This window comes from Vicugna pacos, chromosome 1 (genome assembly GCF_048564905.1).
Source record: "Vicugna pacos chromosome 1, VicPac4, whole genome shotgun sequence".
Taxonomy (NCBI): domain Eukaryota; kingdom Metazoa; phylum Chordata; class Mammalia; order Artiodactyla; family Camelidae; genus Vicugna; species Vicugna pacos.
This window is the reverse complement of record NC_132987.1, coordinates 119,357,404-119,376,453: the sequence shown is the minus strand read 5'-3', so window position 1 is coordinate 119,376,453 and position 19,050 is coordinate 119,357,404. Positions and strand designations below refer to the sequence as shown.

Here is a 19,050-nt window from a genome sequence, read left to right as displayed (position 1 = left end):
AATAAATCAACTCTCCCCATCTGATATAGTCCCAAATTAACTAAGAGTATCACTGCTTCTTTGGTTTGTCTCTTTGTCTGGGAACTAAAGGACTGGGCCCTTGAAGACCTTGCACTGACTTCCCGCTAGCATGCCAGGCACAAGCCCAGGGCCAGGCTGGGGGGACGTCACCCTGGCCACCTAAACCTGCCCACATGGGCACGGACTTCTTAAACCAGAGGATGGAGGTAGCAGAACGAACAGACAAAGCAAAACACTGGTACAGCAAAAACTACCTTTGGCTCTTGAATTTAGCTTTCTGCTTATATTTAAGGTTGACTGTGCCTGGTAAGAAAGGAATTCATTTTTTTTAATTAATTAAAAAAAAAGTTTGTCCCTTTTCCAAATGGCAGGCACGAAGACATACCCCCACTCCCCCATCCCCTGTGCCCACCCAGCCTTCGTGGCTCTTCGCCCCAAAAGGGTGGTTGGGGGAGGGCGGAGGGGAAGGGAGCGGGAGAGAGCAGGCAGCATCACGGCTCAGTTTCAGGGCAAATCTGGGAACAAAGCATCTTTTCCTGATGGTCATACTTTCAAACCAGGAAGATCGAGGAACCCCTAAGTTCCCACAAGCCACAAATCCTTCCATCAAATTCAAAACAGAGAATGTGAGCACATTTCCTATCCCCAGGCACAGAATTGAGAGTTTGTTCACAGGACACCTCAGCTCAAGTTCACATAGAGATTTTTGGATCAGGTAGAATCAACAGAAATGAAAATAAGTGGTAATAATAATCGATAAGAGAGACTTCAGGAGCTAACGTTTGAAGGGACCCGCAGTTCACTTAATCCTCTACTTAGTCAGACCGCCCAGCACTCGGCCCGGATACCTAACCCGGCGGCTGATCACCAAGCACCCGCTCCCCGCCAGACACACGCCAGGCGCCTGGGCGGAGGGCGGAGACGCCCGGGAGAAGTTAACAATCAGGAAATTGCTGAAATGTCAGTCCCGGTAAGACAAATGCTAAAATTCTTCTTAAAAAAATAATGGGAAAAGAAATACTTTCAAATGGGACGCACACAGAAAAGGTAAACATCTCATCCGTGTTGAAAACGAGGCGCACGGCAGCCGTTACAGCCCAGCAGGCTTGTTAATTACTGGCCCTGTTACAGAGCCACCCGCTGTCGCGTGGAGAGCGGCCGGGCGCCGCCGCGCTGGCCTTTGCCCGGGCAGCCGGGGCGCGCCGCGGGGGCGCTGCAGCCCACTCCCAACAGCAGCGTGAGCACGGCCTGGTTTCTGAGAAGGACGTCCATATCCAGCACGCTGTCCGATCTCTTTCACTTTATTTCACTCTTTCTAAACTTCCTGCCTGAAAGTTGGAGTTCAGGAACGTCTCGGAACAAGGCGACGGCGGTCCATTCCCGCAACCCGTGCTCCCGCCTCAACAGGCACAGTGCATGGCCCATGCTTGCTGTGTAACAGGCGGCAAGTGAGACCTCTCAGGCTCCACCCTGCTGCCCCGAAGGCTGAGAGCCCCAGGGCACCTGCTCTTCACATCCCACGTGAGCAAAGTCGCCTTGATCTCCTCACTGCCCTTCCCAGACTCCTGGGGAGGGCAGGTAACAGAGAAACCGGCTCTCCCCGAGTGTGGTGCCTCTGTGTAGAGCCGTGGATCACACCTTCACACACACACACACACTGATAGAAGCCAATGCCTGGAGTGTTAAACCCACAGTCTTTCGAGAAATGGCTTGTCTTGCAAGGGCTTTAGGTAGAGAGAGGTGGAAAGTGGGCTGGACTGCACGGGAGGGGCTCATGTTCCTGTGAACAGAAGATGTTGCCAGACGTATCAGTAAACAAAAGATGCCGCAGCCATCAAGTCATCAGCCGCTACCGTCCCCCCTCAGCAGTGAGGAGAAGGAACTCAGGATGCAGACAAGCAGGCAGCCCCACCTCTGCTGACACCCCCAGCGGTGCCCCTGAGGGGACGCAGGGTGTGGAAGAACAGGACACGGGCCCTGGACCGCTAGGTGCATGTAGAGGAGCGATTTCAGTGAGCCCAGAACTTTGCACCTTCTCATACAGAGAAAAGCGCTAAACTATTTAACTTGAGATGTCTGGTCTAGTTAACAGGAATCTTTTGATGTTCTGACTGCCTGGTCTTTGTTATAAAAATGCCTATATATCCTGGCTCCTCCCCTACCTCTTCGGAACAGTCCCTCAAAGCCATCTGAGAGGCTGTCATCCTGGGCTTAAGTCTTAAGTCCTGAGAAATGTCGGCCAAATAAAACATAAGTCTCAACTTTCAGGTTGTACATTTTATTTCAGTTGGCATTCTGAAGCCAGGAACTTGTTGGAGCTGTCAGATGGAGAACTTGAATGAACTCAAGATGGGGCTGGTCAGGACAGGACAAGTTGGAGGACCTAGCTAAACAGGAGGTTCTGGGGGACGTCACAGATGACAAAGGGTCAAGTCTCAGAGGGTCAAAGAGGACAGAGAAGGAGCAGATAGAGATGCAGTCAACACTTGGGAAACAAGTGATGGCAAGTGGGAGAAAGACAAGATGGCAGACCCCGTGGGCGGCTGGGCGGGGGCAGCCCTGAGCTTCCAGTGGGGAACCCAGGAGGCTTTGGAGTCCCTAAGCGCCATGGGAGGACTCACCAACCACACCCTGGTGGAGGGCAAGGCATTGGAGGTCCAGGGTTGGGGGTGGTCTCTGCCACATCTGAGCCTCCCTGGTCAGACAGTGAGCCACTCTGAATGTCAGATTTCTCAGCTCAAAACTAGGAGGTTCATTATAATGAGAAGAGCTATTGTGAGGACTCAAGGGCACATCAGGTGTGGAAATGGTCTACGGTGTTTGTCAACAGAGAAGGCTCTGAACAAACACTTCTTTCAGTTGTCAACACATCCTCTTCTTGACAAGGGGTGTCTGCAGAACTCAAGGGCCGTGAACCTCAGCTTGACCCTCATTCCTGACGTCCTATAAAACGGATTGAGCATGTTTGCCCAGTGAATGAATAAATAAGAGAATGAATGGCTGACATGAGCTTTCTGATGCTGGTTCCCAATCCTGCAGAAGCCGCTAATGGAAGGACTGGGCAAAGTGACTCCATTTTCCTGAGCCTGAGCCTGGGTTTTCTCACCTGGAGAAAGGAGGCTGCTTTTTAAAGGGCAGAGAATCTCTAAGGCACCTCCAGCTCCATTTGTTTTTTTAACCGGTTCAGTTCGTCACACCTACTGAATTAACCGAGTCTAGAAACACTGGGATCTGAGATTTTGAAGGCCATGAAGGTAAGAACTTCTGCAAGAGTGCCAGGGAAGATTACAAGAAGATAACGGAGCAGGAGCTGAAATGAAGTCTTAAAGACTCACCCCAAAGATCTCTTGATTTGCCTGCAGATCACTATAAACATGCCACTACAGTGAGCACCACAATTCACAGACCAAACCTCACCAATCATCAGGACACACTCACATTATCAAGCAATTTGCACACATTGTCTCAAACCACACAATAAACCTGTGAGGTGGGAATGACTATGGTCCCATTTTTCAGATGAAACAACTGAGGGAAAGGTAATTTGCTTATAGAGGGAGGAAGGGAGGTAGAATTCAAACCCTGGCAGCCCAACAACAGAGTAACCACACACAATAGGATCAAAGAACTCTCATGAAAATTCATTCACTGTGTTTTAAAAGTATATGATGCTAGCCTTTAGGGGTAACTGGAGCTGTGCTGGGGTGCCCAGCAGAAGCTGGGGTCTCTGGTCTGACCTCTGAAACAGCCCACAACTTATGGACAGGAGGACAGAGTCCGCTGGGGCGATCACCCAGCTTCTCTGGGTCTCTGAGTTTCCTAATCAGGTCTGCTTTAAAAAAAAAAAAAGTATTCTGGAGGTAAAGTGGAGGACAGGTTGGAAGGCGACATGACCTGATCTGTGAGGCCAATCAGAAGCATGTGGCCTGAGGCCAGCTGAGCCTAGGTGGTGGCCTGGACTGAGGTGACACCGCTGGTCACGGAAGAAAGGGGCCAAATCCACAGGAATCAGCAACCGTCAGGCAAGGCAGCAGCGAAGCAAGGCAGAGGGAAGTCACAGAACTGAGGGGACTGACGGTGACAGCGCTTCCTGAGACCGGAAGCCCCAGGGGAAGACCGGGCTCGGGGGCAGGAGGAGCTGAGTGTGGTTCCAGCTGCGCATTTCAGACACGCACCTGTTGGGGTTCCAGGAACAGAGGCTACTCGGGCTGCTGGCTCGAGACACGGAGCTCAAGTGAGGAAAGGGGGCCTGACAGGTTTTGCTGGTTTGTGTGTTTCCTTCCTGCCTTTTTACAGAGCGCTACGTGGTCACAACGGTGTGTTTGAAGACAAATAGGAAGTAAGTACATTTAGCTCAAAACAAGACTAAGGAAAAGGCAGTTCTGCCCCATGGATGTAGCATCAGGCCAAGGGCCAGGAGCCGCTCCGAGTGCTGGGCTGAAGCTTGAACTCTGCCAATTCTGGTTTTCATGCCGAAACGAAAGGGGTGGGACCAGAGCCCTAAAACCCCTGTACGTTCAGAAACACAGCAATTGAACCTTCATCTGAACCTGTTTTGTCACCTTTCATTCCAGCTGCCCTCATCTACAGAAATGAGGACCGTGACCCCGGGCCAGACACACCTTGGCAGCAGGAAAAGAAGAGTGAGAGGGTCTTGGGGTTTCCAGGGCCCATCATTTTTGGGGTGAGACCCTCAGTCCATGAGATCAGGCTGAGAACCTTGGGACATGGGATGAGACTGAGAACTCTGGTCTGTGGGGTCAGAAGGAGAACCCCAGTCCTGGGGTCAAGGTAAGAACCCGTATCAGAGAAAGTGGTTAACCTCAGAGCATAACAGGAAGTAAGGACAGACTGACTTTGCATTCAATGTGAATAGATGTTTTTAAGAATATAATGTGTGCAGGACGTTACAGGGCACCTAAGGCTTCTGCAAAAGAGTTCAATGACTGTGCTTGCAGGAAAGGGGACAGAGTTTTAGGATAATTCCATCAGACCTGTGTGCAAAATGCAACCTCCAAAGAGGCGCTGTGACACTAGGGTCTCCACCCAAACGACTGATGTGACTCCCCTTAGGTGTCTTTGAGACTGGACGGCAGGGTAACACTGTCCAGTTATTAAACAAAAGGCAAGGATTGCAGTTTGTAAAGTTAAAATGTTGGGCAATTTGCTGTCACATCCAAGTGGCTTATTCCATGCCACTGTATATATATAGTTTCTGAAGTCAACAAGGACATGTTCAACTAAACGTTACTTTTCTATTATTAAACATAGTCCTTGAAGGCTTGTTTATCAGGGAAATTGCCTCCTAAACCAGGGCCCAGCTTTCAGCTGCTAAATCCCTTCAGTGAGGTCAAAATAGACCCATAAGGTGACACCCTTCCTGGGTAACCGTGGACCATCCACACTCCTGACACCCAGGCTGCCCAGACCCCGGGACACCAAGCAGTGGCCCCCGAGTCCAGAATCCACTTGCACAGCTCGGGAAAGCTGGCGATGCTTCGTAGCTCCAGTTTTAAAAGGTAACCTTGAATATTGGCGTGGCGTGGTTTCTCACGTCCCAAGGATGCATACGTATGGAGTTACTTCTGCCCAGAAGACAACTGGGCTGAAGTCATTCTCATGATCCTGGTCTGTTTCTGGACAACTTGGTTTACTGCTGTCATTCTCCTGGGACTAAAAGCTGGATATGGTTGAGGAAAAGAGGCAGGTGTCAAGAATCATGAAAACAGACGGCCGTGGTGGGTGGGAGGAGGTCAGCCGTGTGGGGGCTGGAGGACAGGCACATTACAGGGGTCTATCCATTTCTCAGTGCGTGAGGTTTTCCATTCTAGAAAAAGGGGGAGTGGGTCAAGAAGCCCTGCCATACAGCAGTGCTAGGGTTTCAGGTCCCAGCTTTCAGCAAAAGTGGGATTTCAGGACCCACTTACTGATTTGTAGAGGAACTGTATGTTGTAACCACAGTGTTGGCTGCATTTTAAATATCCTTCCCCTTTCCGCCACAGTTCACCTCTTCCCCTCTAAAACCATCTTCCATAAAGGTCACTTCAGTTGCATTCAACAGATCTTTACTGAGCGTCTATCATGTGCCAGGAACTGTGCTAAGAATTTGAGTAAATCAGGAAGACAATAAAGCCCCATTCCTGCATAAGCTTTTGTTCAAGTGAGATGAACTATAAACAGTCAATGAAACAGACACATTACAATAAATAGACATTGTATACTCTGTTGGAAAGTGATGAGTGCAATGATCACAGGGCAAGAGGACACAGGGCTGGGCGATGCAGTTCCACAGAAGGTGATCAGGGTTGGTCTCATCAAGGAGAGAGCTGACCAAAGACTTGAAGAGGCAAAGGAGCAGGCCATGAGACTGAGAAATAGGGCGACCCTAGCAGAGGGAACAGTCCACGCAAAGGCCCTGAGGCGGGCAGAGCATGCCTGGGGTGTCCCAGGAAGAGTGGGGGAGAGGGTCATCCCAAGTTCAGGCCTGAGTTTGCTCACTACGTGATGTCAGGCAGGCTGTGGAGTACATGAGATTGAAGAGCAAGAGAGAGTTCTGGGCTGGAGATAGCAGGGCACCATCAGCACGACAGAGGAATTTTAAACCTTGCGGCTGGGTGAGACCACCAGAGTAAACCAGGGAAGCAGGAGGTCAGGGCCAAGCCCTGGGCGCCCCATTCTTAGATGCAGAGCGAGGCGGTGGAACAAGCAAAGGAGTGACCTGCAAGTGGAAGGACCAGGAGCACCAGGTGTCCTGGAACCGGTGACCAGAGCGCTAAGATGGGGGCGGAGCATCGCGGGTCCTCAGTGACCTCAGTGAGACCCGTCTGAGGGACTCAAGCACCAGAAACTGATGAGAGGGGATTGCAGACAGAGCAGGAGACAAATTTGGGCAGACAAATATGGAAAATCCTCTTGCGGGGTAAACAAAGCAAAGGGAGCAGAAGCGGGGCAGTGCGGGAAAGGATGCTTAAGACGGTTTGGAAGGTGGAAAGCGACGGCCCGCCTATGCGCACGCGGGGTGTCCAGCTGAGGGGAGGTGGACGGCGAGGGCGAGAGCGAGGCCCAGGCAGGAGTCTTGCTCTCGCAGAGGTAAGAAGAGCTGGGGACGAAGCCCCAAAGCGGAGGGGCTGGTGCCATAGGAGCCCCAGTGGTTCCTTCCTACAGGAGGGGGAGGTTCAGACGCTGGAAGGTGGGCAAGCGTGGTGGTGGGAGACTGAGGAAGGGCCAGATGTGCAGCCTACGTGCCAAGGCAGTGGGCGCTTGCATCCCTGAGGACGCTCCCTGCGCCCCTCGAGTCAGCTCAGGGCCAGGGGCCGCCGCCCTGTGTGTGCCCGCCGCGCACGGTGCCCCCCTAGCTTGTCTTCACATCCTATTCCTGCTACTTTTCAGCTACATAACGTTGAGCGAGCTGTTCTTGCTCGCTTTCTCTGCCTCGGTTCCTCACCTGTAAAGCAGGGAAAGTGGTCGTCACCTCCCCGGTGGAGCCGTTGTGAGTACTGAAGGAGGTAACGCCGGGAAAGCCCTGTCTCGGGGCCTGGCCAACAGCACCGTCTCCCAGCAGCACTCCTCCCTGGAGGCCTATGAGAGAAGCCGCCGCGCCACCAGCCAACTCCTCTCCTCTCCCGCTCCGAAACTCACGTTGGGTGTTACCAGAAAAGCTTTGCCTCCTAATTCACGCCTCCCCAGTTTCTTGCTCCCACACACAGGCAAGACCGTGTCCTGGAAGACGACTCCCTCTGGAACCTGCAGTCCATGACAAATAAGTAGTGAGGTCTCTGGGTCTCTTTGAGCTTTTTTTTCACCCTATGTAAAGGCAGGATGGCAGGAGCTCAAAGACCCCTTCAAGTTCTGTAGTCACAAGATAATTTTTCCCTAAAGGGAAAAAAAAATCTTCATTACATAAAGAGACAAGACGGGGAAAAAACAACGTGTTTTGCAGAAAACCCTTTAAGAACATACAGAGGCTGTGGGGGAAACTGAGCCTGTGCTCAGGGCTCCCTATGGCTGTGGGGTTTGGACGGATGCTGAAAAGACGGACCCTGAGCTAGCCACATCTCAACTACCCATCCCAGTGGCCACATGGACAAGCATACCAGACAAGGTGGACATAAACGCACGACCCAGCCCTACTGCCAGACAAACCTTTCACTCTCCAGACCCATCATTGTCTCCAGAATCCAAGGCAGCCCGTCCTACGAGGGGTGTGGCATTGGCAATATCTGGCTTCGAAAGAGAAACTTACTCCCTGATTTTCCCACCTGAGGTGGCGGCTTTTCTGAACATGACCCGAGCATGTTCACAGCAGCCAGGATAAGGAAACGCATCTCCCAAGAAGCAGCTCCATCCAGGCTTAAGAAATACCCTGCAGACTAGGGTGCCAGACCTCGTTCTGCAGTTCAACATTGCCATGAACATTTTGCAGCAAACATCTCTTCCTGAGTTTGAATAAGAGCTTCGTCCAGCACTTACAAGCCACATGAGGTCTTGGCTTGGAGTGCTGGAAAAGTCCAGTCCTTTAAAGTGAAAAGTAAGAACCGATCATCCAGTGACTGGGAGCAAGATGGCTTTGCACATCACATGACAGTGGCTGACGGGCAGAGGTGCCTCCTTTCTACACCACCCTGTAGAACAAGCTCGTACAAACCTCTGGAGAAGAGTATCAAAGGGGAAACTCCACACCACAAACTCAGCTGTTCCCTGGCCATCTGAGAAATTCAAAGGAGCTGAGCTGGGATGAGGTTTGGGCTATGGGCACAGGGAGACTCCCTCCTGGACCAGACCTCATTCAGTTCTCAGTGTCCCAGGGGGTTCTTGAGCGTATCTTGATTTGAGTCCACCTGAATTCCCAAAAAAGCTCCCAGAATCCTTCACAGATGGTAACAACTGCCCCTCAGTCCACACTTGGAGACCTGGAGTGCAGACCAAGGGCATGTGGAGTGAACAGGCAAACAGGTGGGGCTGCCAAGATGGCTGGGAGGAGATGCCACACTCTTGGGGTCTCAGCAGAGGGACCAAGAAGTCTGTACCACGGGCCAAGCCTCATAGTAATTTCTGAGCCAAAACTGTAAAAACTGATTTCTGGCTAGAGCTGGGTGTTTCTTCAAGGATGACTGCAGCCCCTGTAGGGGTATCTTCCAGGATGCGCTTTGCAAGGAGTGGAGTGCCAGGCTGCCAACAGGCTCTCAGGTTAACTGGACCCATCGAAGTGAACAAAGGCAGTTGGCGGTGCGTCTGTCCACCCCAGTGTCCGTACTAAAAGCACAGGGATGGGAGTTGAGGCGGAGGGACCCTAGAAAGGGCCTGATGGATGCCAGCAACCAGGCTGCCCTCAGCCTTCCTCACCACCATCCTCTCCCAGGGAGGCAGCACCGGGGCAGAGAGGGCTGAGTTGGGGGCTGCTGCCTGGATGCTGACAGCACCGGATTCTCATCCCTGCTCCAGTGTCTGTCGGCCCCACGCCTTGGCACAGGTTCCGGTTCCTCTCAAAGCTGCTGTTTCCTTCTGGGTAAAATGGGGATGGTACCACCTGCCACCTCTGGAGGATGCTGACCCCTGAAAGGAGACCACACAGGTGTCCACTGGACACAGTACAACAGGTAGGTACTCGAGAGGTGCTGTCTGTTACCGCTCAGGGCGCCAAGTGGGGGTCCTCGGCCGTGTCGTTCAGGCTTCCGCTCCAGGCCCCTCTTCTTCTGCCTCCTTCCCCGCCCCCTCCCTGCCCCCTGAGGAGTCTTAGCAACACCACCCAAGATCTTTCAAAAACCATCACCAGGAGTTGTCCGACGTGTGACCAGATGAGCCTGGGGCTCCCCTCAGCTATGTGGACATTCTTCTTCCCAGGAACTTTCCAGAGCCTGCCAATACTTCAGGATATCTTGAGGCTTGATATGATGACAGGCCACGATCCTCTTATAACGGCACGTGGTGAAGGGTAACCCACCGGGGAAGAAAGTCTGCTCAGAATGAAGTTCCTCCAGTTTGATTTTCAGTTTTTCCAGGCAGAGCCCCACAAAGACATCTTCGAGCTTAATGAACGGGACGCTCTCAGCCACATTGTACACCTGACCCGCCACGTCGCTGGAGAAGACGTAGCCGGTGCCGGAGCAAAAGGGTGGGTACTTGTCCCACGGATATTCCTGTTTACTCACAAACCACTTACTGTACCTACTCCTAATGGGATATTCGTTCAGTTTTAAGTAGCCAGTGAAAAACCGGCTCGTCCTGTTTCTCTTGAGAAGCAGCTCGGTCAGATAGAAGACGTTAATAAACATGTCGGTGTCTGTTTTCATCACGAAAGCGGCCTGGGGACAGAGGCGATGGACCCACTCTAAGCCCATCATGGTCTTCAGAGTCAGATTGAAATAAGCGTCCAAGAAGTCCTTCTGGACAACATCGCGGTGCTGCTGGATCTCCTGGGCCACTTTTTTCGAGACGTCCTTATCGGGCGTGGTTCCCAAGAGGAAGAATGTTTTGATTTGTTTTCCCATCACGGTCTGTTCTCTTCCCCAAGTGTTCCGGATGACCATGCGAGCATATGCCTGTTCGGGGGACGAAGTCACCAGCAGGACAAGGAAGGGGGGATCCTGCCTGCAGTCTGTATCTGGGAGCTGAAGGAAGTTTCCACTTTCTTTCTTGAAAACAAATGAATCTTCTTCAAAAGGATTCAGAGTGTACGGGCTAAGATACAGACAAAGGACTCCCAGGACCACCAGGGAAACATAAATCCACCTCATCTTCACACAAGCCATCTGAAAGGAACAAAGTCAAACGGTCAGACCTCAAAAGCAGGAGGGCAAGTTTAGCTTTCCCCGGGGAGGCTGAGATGGGGAAAGAGATCCATGTTTCACGGCTCATGTTTTGAAAACTCTGGAATCTCACTGCACACAGAAGTGGAGTGCTGTGGTCCCACACTGAGGCAGCATCTTTCCCTCCACGGTGGGAGATCAGGACCACAGGGAACTGGGCACTGGTCCTGGTTCCAGAGCTGGCCAGCCTTCACCCATGGGAGCATCAGATTCCTAATCTAGAAGGATACGGAAGCACATCACTAAGTTCTGCCAGTGCTGCCTGGACTGACTCCACAATGGCATCCAGCTGGAGAGCCTGCAAGACTGGAAACCAGGCTTTCTAGCTCTAAAGGATGGGCCATTGGCAATCTTCTCTAATTGATTTAAGCACCATTTCATCACTCCCAGAGAGATGCAAGACCAGTTTTCAGATGCGCCACAACTGCCTTTGAATTCCATTCCTGCTGGCAGTGGCTGTTTTTTGTTTTGGTTTGGTTTTTAGGTTTCTTTTTATAATCTCCTGATTCTTTCATCTTCTGCTCACCCAACTCTTTTATTCTCGACAAATCCAGGATCATCCACATCAGCCTTATAACATTAAGAAAGCAAATAACTCACTCTTTCTTGGGTGAGATGAACCTCTGTTTTGAAAACGAAGCCAAAGGGTAGATTCCAAGAGGAAATTCCCTCCAAAGAGCTGTCGGCGTACGAAGTCCGGCACTATCAGCTTCTGGGCTTGGTTTGTTTACCAAAAAAAAAAGATGATTCTTTTCCTCAGGAAGCCCTATAAGGAAAAACAAAAAAGAATAGTGTTGCTCCAGTCACTCATGCCTCACCGGCAGCTCTTCACCATTTGTTGGGCTAAAGCATTTGCTGTAGGACCAATGCCCTACATACCTATGAGAAGTTGAATCTCAGCCTCACTTTTCTTATCTGTAAAATGGGTACGATCAAGATAAACCCCACCACATGGTTCACCTGTCAACAGTAATAATAACAGCATGAGAATATCTGAGAATCTCTTTGGCCTAATGGGTTAGGACAACACCCAGAGCTTTTTAAGGAGACCCGTAATCATAAGTCAATCACAGTCCAACTTCTCATATTGATAACTTAGCTTCTCTACATAACAGAGTCTATAGCTGATGCTTAAAGAACCTAACACAGCAAAGAAACCCGTCAATTCTCAACTCAGTGTCCGTTTTCAGAATGTTACCCTGGGCGAGAGGACAGAGGGGCCAGCACGAAAAGAAAGTGACCAAGTGAAATGAAGAAAGGGTTGGTTACTTCGATGGCAAAAGAGGACCTCTTTTCACCAAGTGGAAAACTGTTCCAAATTCATTCCCCACAAGAGAAATGGAACAAGGATGGAGCTTTGCAGAACTAGCCGACTCTCTGGAGGCTGACTCAGGCCAGCTCCTGTTCTGGGCGCCCCGTGGAATGCCTGACCAGCTGGAGCCCCCACCGACTTCAGTGGAATCACCGCCATAAGCAAAGGGACTTTGAGGGTGCGTCTTAGCCTGCGGGCTGCCAAGAATTCTACCCCTTTCTTTGCGAGCTTGTTTACTGAAGGGCTCAGGTGTGTGGTGTATCTTGGCGGCGGGGAGGAGGGGAAGCAGGGGCAGGGGGCAGGGGTAAAGGGGACCAAACTGCATTTTTTCCCACAATACATTTGCGAGAGAAACGTTAAGAGTCAACGCAGAAACAAGATGCAATTATTTCTGTATTCTATTTTGCTTCCTTCCCTGGATGAGTTGGCTCTCCCTCAGCAGCTCGCTCAGTAGTAAACCCTGGCTCTCATCCCCTCTCCTGTGCCTCTTCCTGGCATCCTTCGCATGAATGAATCTCAGTCCCCAGGAGGGGATGCTCGGCTCAGTCACGGCACTGGTCTCTAGCCAGGCACCAAACAGCATGCAGGAGGCAGAGCAAGTACCACCCCCGCGGCCAGACTGGCCGAAGCTCCCTGGGGCCGTCTGCTTTCATGTGTGGTTGGAACAAATTTCCTACCTACAGTGCAGTGGCCAAGAAACACTCTGCACAACTTGTACCTGGGAATCCCCATTACAAAGCATTTGCATCTTTGACTGAGTCTATATGGTGTGACACAGGACCAGGGATTCCAGCTTCTGCTAAAGGACCTACGGTTACAAGGCCTGGAGACAAAGGCATCCCGAAGTCCACATCCCCAAGGGCTGGAAAGCCAGAGGGGGAAGGTCTGGAAAGTTAAGTTCAAGAGGGTTGGTGGGGGGGCTTCTCGGATCTGAAGGGAAAGATCTGGAGCGGACAGCAATGATCCACTCTGAGGCCAGAGAGAGCACAAAAAGCCAGTCACAAAAGCCAACCAGTGTCTTTTTTTTGTCATACAATTTTTTTAATTATATAAATGTTGGGTTTTTAATTGGATCAATTTATGAAACATTGTTTCATTGCATAGTTCTTTATAACTTAGTACCTATTTATTTAAAAGCTTTGATTTAATTTAATAATATAATGATAGATAATCACTTTTATTATATTACTAATTAAATATTTAATATTATAAATAATAAAAAATCTGTTCAATGTCAACATTCATTAATATAGTAAACATTTTAATCATAAACTTGCTTTCACGGTTACATAACATACATTTATATTAAAGTATTCTGTGTATCTATAATTTATTTGATTGCCTCTCGATTTCTCCCTCTGCATCTAACAGTATGTTTTGAAATCATTAAGTAACCTACGGCTTGAGTAATGTTGGTCAGACCAGGCATTTGTTCAGTAAATGAAGTTTCAAGTTCTCTCTTTTCTCTCTCTTGGGCTTGTAGCCTCCTAAAGCTGTATTTGAGGTGGGCTGGTTTGTCTTCTGTTTCAGGTTTTAGCCACCTGAAGTCGCGTCTTCCGTTCCTCTCTCAGGCGGGTCAGAAGACAGCAGGGAGGCCCCGTGTCTGCAGGGACCTTGCCCTAGGATGAACCCTTCCCCCTTTATTTTTCTCTCAAAATCTTTCAGAATGGTTGATTGGCTGGTATCTCTAGGCCACTTAACTTTTCTTTTTTCATTTTCTTTTCCTTTTGCGTCTCCTGTCCATCCCCAGCCATCGTTTGTCTGTTTTTCCCTCCTTCTGCATGTTGACCTGATAAGCTCTCCACAGTCCCAGGTGGTCCGTGCGGTGGGCAGGAGCCTGACCTTGTGACTATTTGGTTTAAGGAGGAGATTGAGCAGGTTGGTAGGTAACCACACCTAAAAGTGCCTGAGGATGTGAGCTGGGAGATGTGTGGTCAAAGCTGAGCTGAGAAACCTCCCTGGGGCTTTAGCAGGTGGGATCAACTGCTCCTTGTTTATTTCTTACTAAGCATTGAGTCACAGGTCTCCAAGGGTAGGATGGAGGACAACAGCAAAGTAAGTGACAACAAGGAGACCTGTCTTTGAAACAGGACACGCTGGGGTCATTCTCTTCGAGGATGGTGACCCGTGCCGTGGGGGCCAGCAGATTCCAGATCTCACAGGGACAAAGGCCTGGGGCCCTTCAAGATAAGGCAGGGTGAACTCTTTAGGACTGGCTAATCTGAATAATTTTGGCGGGCCTTGAACTAAAGAGGTGCCCTTAGTTGCCTGGCACCTGGCCCTGGGAAGATTGAGACAGAGGAATATTCTCCTGGGGCCCCAGGGCCACAGAGAGGAAGGGAGGCTTCAGATGGGTCCCCATGTGCATAAAGCCCTGCTTCCGGCTGGGCACTCTGCTATCCCTAGGAACTGGCTAGCTCTTCTCCGCAGCCAGAAAGGTTTTTTAAGATGTCAAAACATCATAATATACAGAAAATTAAAAATAGGATTAATATCGCCCCAGGAAGTAAAGTCCAGGGTTGGCTTATTCCGTAAACTCTAAAACAGTGACAGCTTATTTAAAACACCAGCTGGCCTGATATGGAAGGCAGGCTCCTTGGTCACTGGGTGAGGGTGCTTCAGTATTTCACTGATTGTTAAATCAGGACCTGCTCCAGTTTCCATCACGAATCAGCTTAAGATGCTGCAGTTCTCTGTGGAAGCCAGGGAAGAGCTACAAACCCTCCACAAACATTTTTATACCACGACCCCTTCCAACACAGTTCATAAACCCAAACATATGGGAGTCCAGGGGAAATCAACTATGCTGACATAAATTCATCAAAATATTTTTTATAGTGTGCCCCAGCAATATTCTGTGCCAGAATGCCCTTTTTCAGCACTGTATCTGATAATAATTTCTAGCTCCCTGTCAAATAATTATCTTAATTTTGAAGGCAGCATGAGTCGCCCATATTTGAGAGTGTCCACAATGACTATTATGTTGTGAAATACCAATGAATCCTCTTGGATACAAGCTCACAGGCTCTTCTCCCAAGCGGGTCAGTGCCTTTTAGGGGGTAAATTGTGCCCCCACCCTCCAAATTCAAACGTTGGAGTCCTGACCCCCAGTACCGAGGAATACGACCTTATTTGGAGAGAGTGTCTTTACCAAGTTACAAGGAGGTCACTTAGAGGGGGCCCTAATTGAGTTGTGACTGGTGTTCTCATTAAAAGAGGGCATTTGGACACAAATGAGCACACAGGGAGAACGCCACATGGAGACGGAGGCGGAGGTCGGGGTGATGCTTCCACAGGCCGAGGAGCCTCAAGGATGCCAGCAGCCCCCAGAAGCTGGGGGAGAGCCTGGGACAGACTCTCCCTCGCAGCCTCGGAAGGAACCAGCCCTGCGCACACTGTGACCTCCAACTTTTGGCCTCTAGACTGTGAGGGAATAAACATCTGTTGTCTGTCTACGGCCACACCGCCGGATCTGGGTCGCGTCTGGTCGGAAGGCCTCAGCCTGTGGTCCTCTGCTACCACAGCCCTAGGAAATTAACACAGCGCCCATATTCATGATGGAAGAAAGCGCTGCATTTCAGTTAAAGGCTCATGAAAACAATAACGTAATTCTTTTCCCATCCGAGATGCCAGCCCTCACAGTACTAGTCCTGCTCTGGTGCTCGGGGTCACCTGCTCACCTGCAGACGGGCTCACACACCTGAGCCGAGGGATGGTCACACCTCAAAACTAGCGACAGTGACTCCAGGAGAGGGAAGATGGCACCGTGGATGTTTGAGGCCATGGGTGAGATCACCGTCCCATTTGCAGTCGCTCTAAGGTTTTTGTCGTTGCTTTTATCTGACTTCCCCTCTGGGGCCTGGGAGTCAGGGCAGAGGTGGACTGGAACCTTTGTGAGCTGCACATTTTCACCACATTTTTTTTCTAAAATATGTTTTTCAATTTTATGGGAAAAAAAGTGGTGATGGTAGCTGACAGGTGTTTTTTCTTTTTTTTTTTTTAATATTCCTACTTACCGAAATAAACCGTTCACTCTGTCAACCCCTCTCCTGTTTAAAACATGTTCTAAGCCCTCTAGCCCGGCTCCTGTGGCCGCTCAGCTGAGTCCCCCAGGCGGTATCCTTGGGCTGTGACCATGTACACCACCTGCCTTTGACACTGTGGGTCGTCACCGAGCCAGTGGCCAAGGTCTGCACACAGAGGCGTTTAGAGGGCGCCTGCGACCTCCTCTTCCGTCAGGAAGGAATTTGAAATTCCCAACCACATGAGGAATAGTGGCTTTCACTGCCTCTCCCATCACCTCATCAGCTCAGGCCAGAACCGTGGACAAAAATCCCATTCATCATGTAACTTTCATGCTGCCGAAGGCCAGAGGGAATTATGCTGGGGAAGTGTCCCCACTGGCATGGTCTCGGGGGCAGCCTGCACCCATCTTTGGAGGCTGACCAGCTAAGACAGGAGCACGTCGCACTGGGAGAGCCTTCATAACGGGCCCTGGCTGTCAGGGGGGAGCGAGCACTGCGCCCTCATCCCAGACCCTTTTCCGGCCCCGGAAAACCTCTTCTGAGCACCTCCTCTGTGGCAGGCCGGAGTCCAGGTGCCCGCAGTCCAAGGATGAAGGAGACAAACTTTGGAGGGGTTTGCAGCCCGCAGGAAGAGCTGTGGCACAACCCAGCAAGGAGGTGTGTGAACCTGGCAGACCCTCCCTGAGCAAACCGCAGTCAGGCTCCTCCGAACCCCCTTCTCAGCGGAGCCTCAGCCTCGGGCTCCCATGTCACCTGCGCATCAGCCAGTTTCAGCAAGAACCCTGCGAAGTGGGTCTCGCCAGAACCCCCCACCCATGACGTCCGATCAAACGCCTCACCCCTCAGGCTTGGTGTCTGATCACCCTGGGCTGCTTTCAGCCAGAATCTCGTCAAGTTCCGTTTAGCCAGAACCCCCCAACCCCTGATGTCTCCTCCCAGTGATTTCCCGTCCGCTGATCCTCCGACCTGGCCCTTGGCTACAAACCCCCACGTGTCTGGGCTGTATTCAGAGCTGAGCCCAGCTCTACACCGAGGTCTCATTTCCCCTGACAGTACTGGAGTAAGAACTGCTTCTGCCACTGTAGCTGGGGTCCAGCTCTGGCTTTACTCAGACAGGGTGGAAGGGAGAACAGAGGTCCCCCTGAGGACGTTCAGGATGGCTGCCCTGGGGAGGCACACGGGCAGAGGCAGGAATCTAGAAAAGCCTGGTGGGTCCCAGAAACAGGCAGCAGGCGTTGGGGGGAAGCTTGGAAGTGAGGCTGGAGGCCGGCAGGGCAGCTCGGCGTGGCCTGGAGGAGCACGGCAGGAGCCTGGCTTTTCTGAGGACATCAGGGGTCGGTCCGCAGGCCTCCTCTAGGCTTTAGGGGCTGCTAAGTCTGGGGCCCAAGGGGGCCTCTCTCCTCCATCCCTAAGACAACAGAGAAGCCTCCTGCTGACTCTAAGTATGGTAGCTCCCACAAACCAAGCCACTGGGGAAGCAGAGCCCAGAGATTCATACCAGTGACCATCAGTCTCAGAATCAATGACTTCTGAGCTTTAGGAAGGCATTCTAGGGGTTGACATTGAAGCACGTCAGGCTGTCATAACAAAATGCCATAGACAAGGAGGCTTAAACCACTGACATTTACTTTCTCACAGTTCTGGAGGCTGGGAGTCAGAAACCAGGCTGCCAGGGTTCTGGAGAGAGTCCTCGTCCGTCCGGCAGGGTGAAGAGATGGGGGGAGAGAGGGGGAGGGAGAGACAGAGAGATAGAGGCAGGGCGAGTGCGTTAAATCTAAACCCAATTACCCCACAAAAAGCCCAACTCCACACACTATCAAATACATATGGGGGGGACAAAATTCAGTCCACAGCAGGGACCACCTCCCAACGTTGCCAGGGCACCGACTCTCTGAGAGGCGGTGCTGGTCACTGTGAATGTTCCCAGGGTCTCCTTGGATTTCCCTCAGTCACGTAAACTGCTGCGCAGAGGGAAGCACCGCCCTTTTCCAGGCCACCGGTGTGCTTCTCCCTGCGAAGCTCTATTTCTGGGCCGTCTGTCTCTTCTTCTGTCCCAGAGATGGAGAAGGGCGCCCCACCAGACCTCATGATTCGAACTCTGACAGTCAGACAGAGATGGGAGTGGAGGGGGGTCTGTGCTCTGTTCAGCTTCCGGACCCTTGCTCTGCAATCTACCCTCTGCTGAAGTCTTGTTTACAAAAACACAAACAAAAACCCAAAAAAGTGTCTTTACGTGCAGCTCCCAATCCTTAAGAAACCAAGAGCACAACTCAAAGTATTTTGAAACCAGATTCTTTTAAACCTCTGAAGCATTCTTTCCTGAATAGCCCAAATAGCACTGAACAATTTTAATTTTACTAAACAGTTTCATCCACAGTGTCAAAAGGAACAAAAACTTGTGCTCATACACTTAAGAAGGACAGTCTACCATGGGCTTAAAAATGATAAGCTTCTGACTACTTCAATAAGCCAAGAATTGGGGCTTTTTTTCTGGCCAAAAATGAAACAAAACAAATTAATAATAGACCAGAAAAGGATAGAGCAGATCGTCACGAACACAGTCACTGATTATTCTGTGTAAAAACCAGGTTAGAAAAACCTGAAAGTTTGGGGGAAACTCTTTGATTGTCTGGGCCTGGTGACATAAAGGAAAGATAACGTTTTTCAGCCCCATAGACGTCACTTTGAAAACAAACACAAGCAGTTCCTCCCTAAGAACCCCTTCTCCCTGATTATCCTGGGCCCTGGCGGTCCAAGTGGCAGAGCCACAGAAGCTGGGGTGCCTGAATCAGGTCTCAAGACAGAATCTGAGGGTGACAGGAATTCAGCATGCAAGCCACCAGCAGGGAAGAAAAATAATTAAAATAAAGGAGGGTGATCACTCCGG

General features: G+C 50.8%; 1 protein-coding gene across 1 annotated transcript in view; it reads right to left on the bottom strand.

Annotated features, from left to right (window-relative positions):
• Nucleotides 1-1,648: 1,648 nt before the first annotated feature.
• B3GALT5 (beta-1,3-galactosyltransferase 5) overlaps nucleotides 1,649-19,050 on the bottom strand; it is a 37,355-nt gene continuing 19,953 nt past the window's right edge. The window contains exons 3-4 of the mRNA XM_072969408.1: nucleotides 11,427-11,592; nucleotides 1,649-10,769 (exon numbers count right to left, since the gene is read on the bottom strand). Of these exons, the coding sequence (XP_072825509.1) occupies nucleotides 9,834-10,769 (936 nt within the window). The 5' untranslated portion in view covers nucleotides 11,427-11,592 and the 3' untranslated portion in view covers nucleotides 1,649-9,833. The remainder of the gene's footprint in view (nucleotides 10,770-11,426; nucleotides 11,593-19,050) is intronic.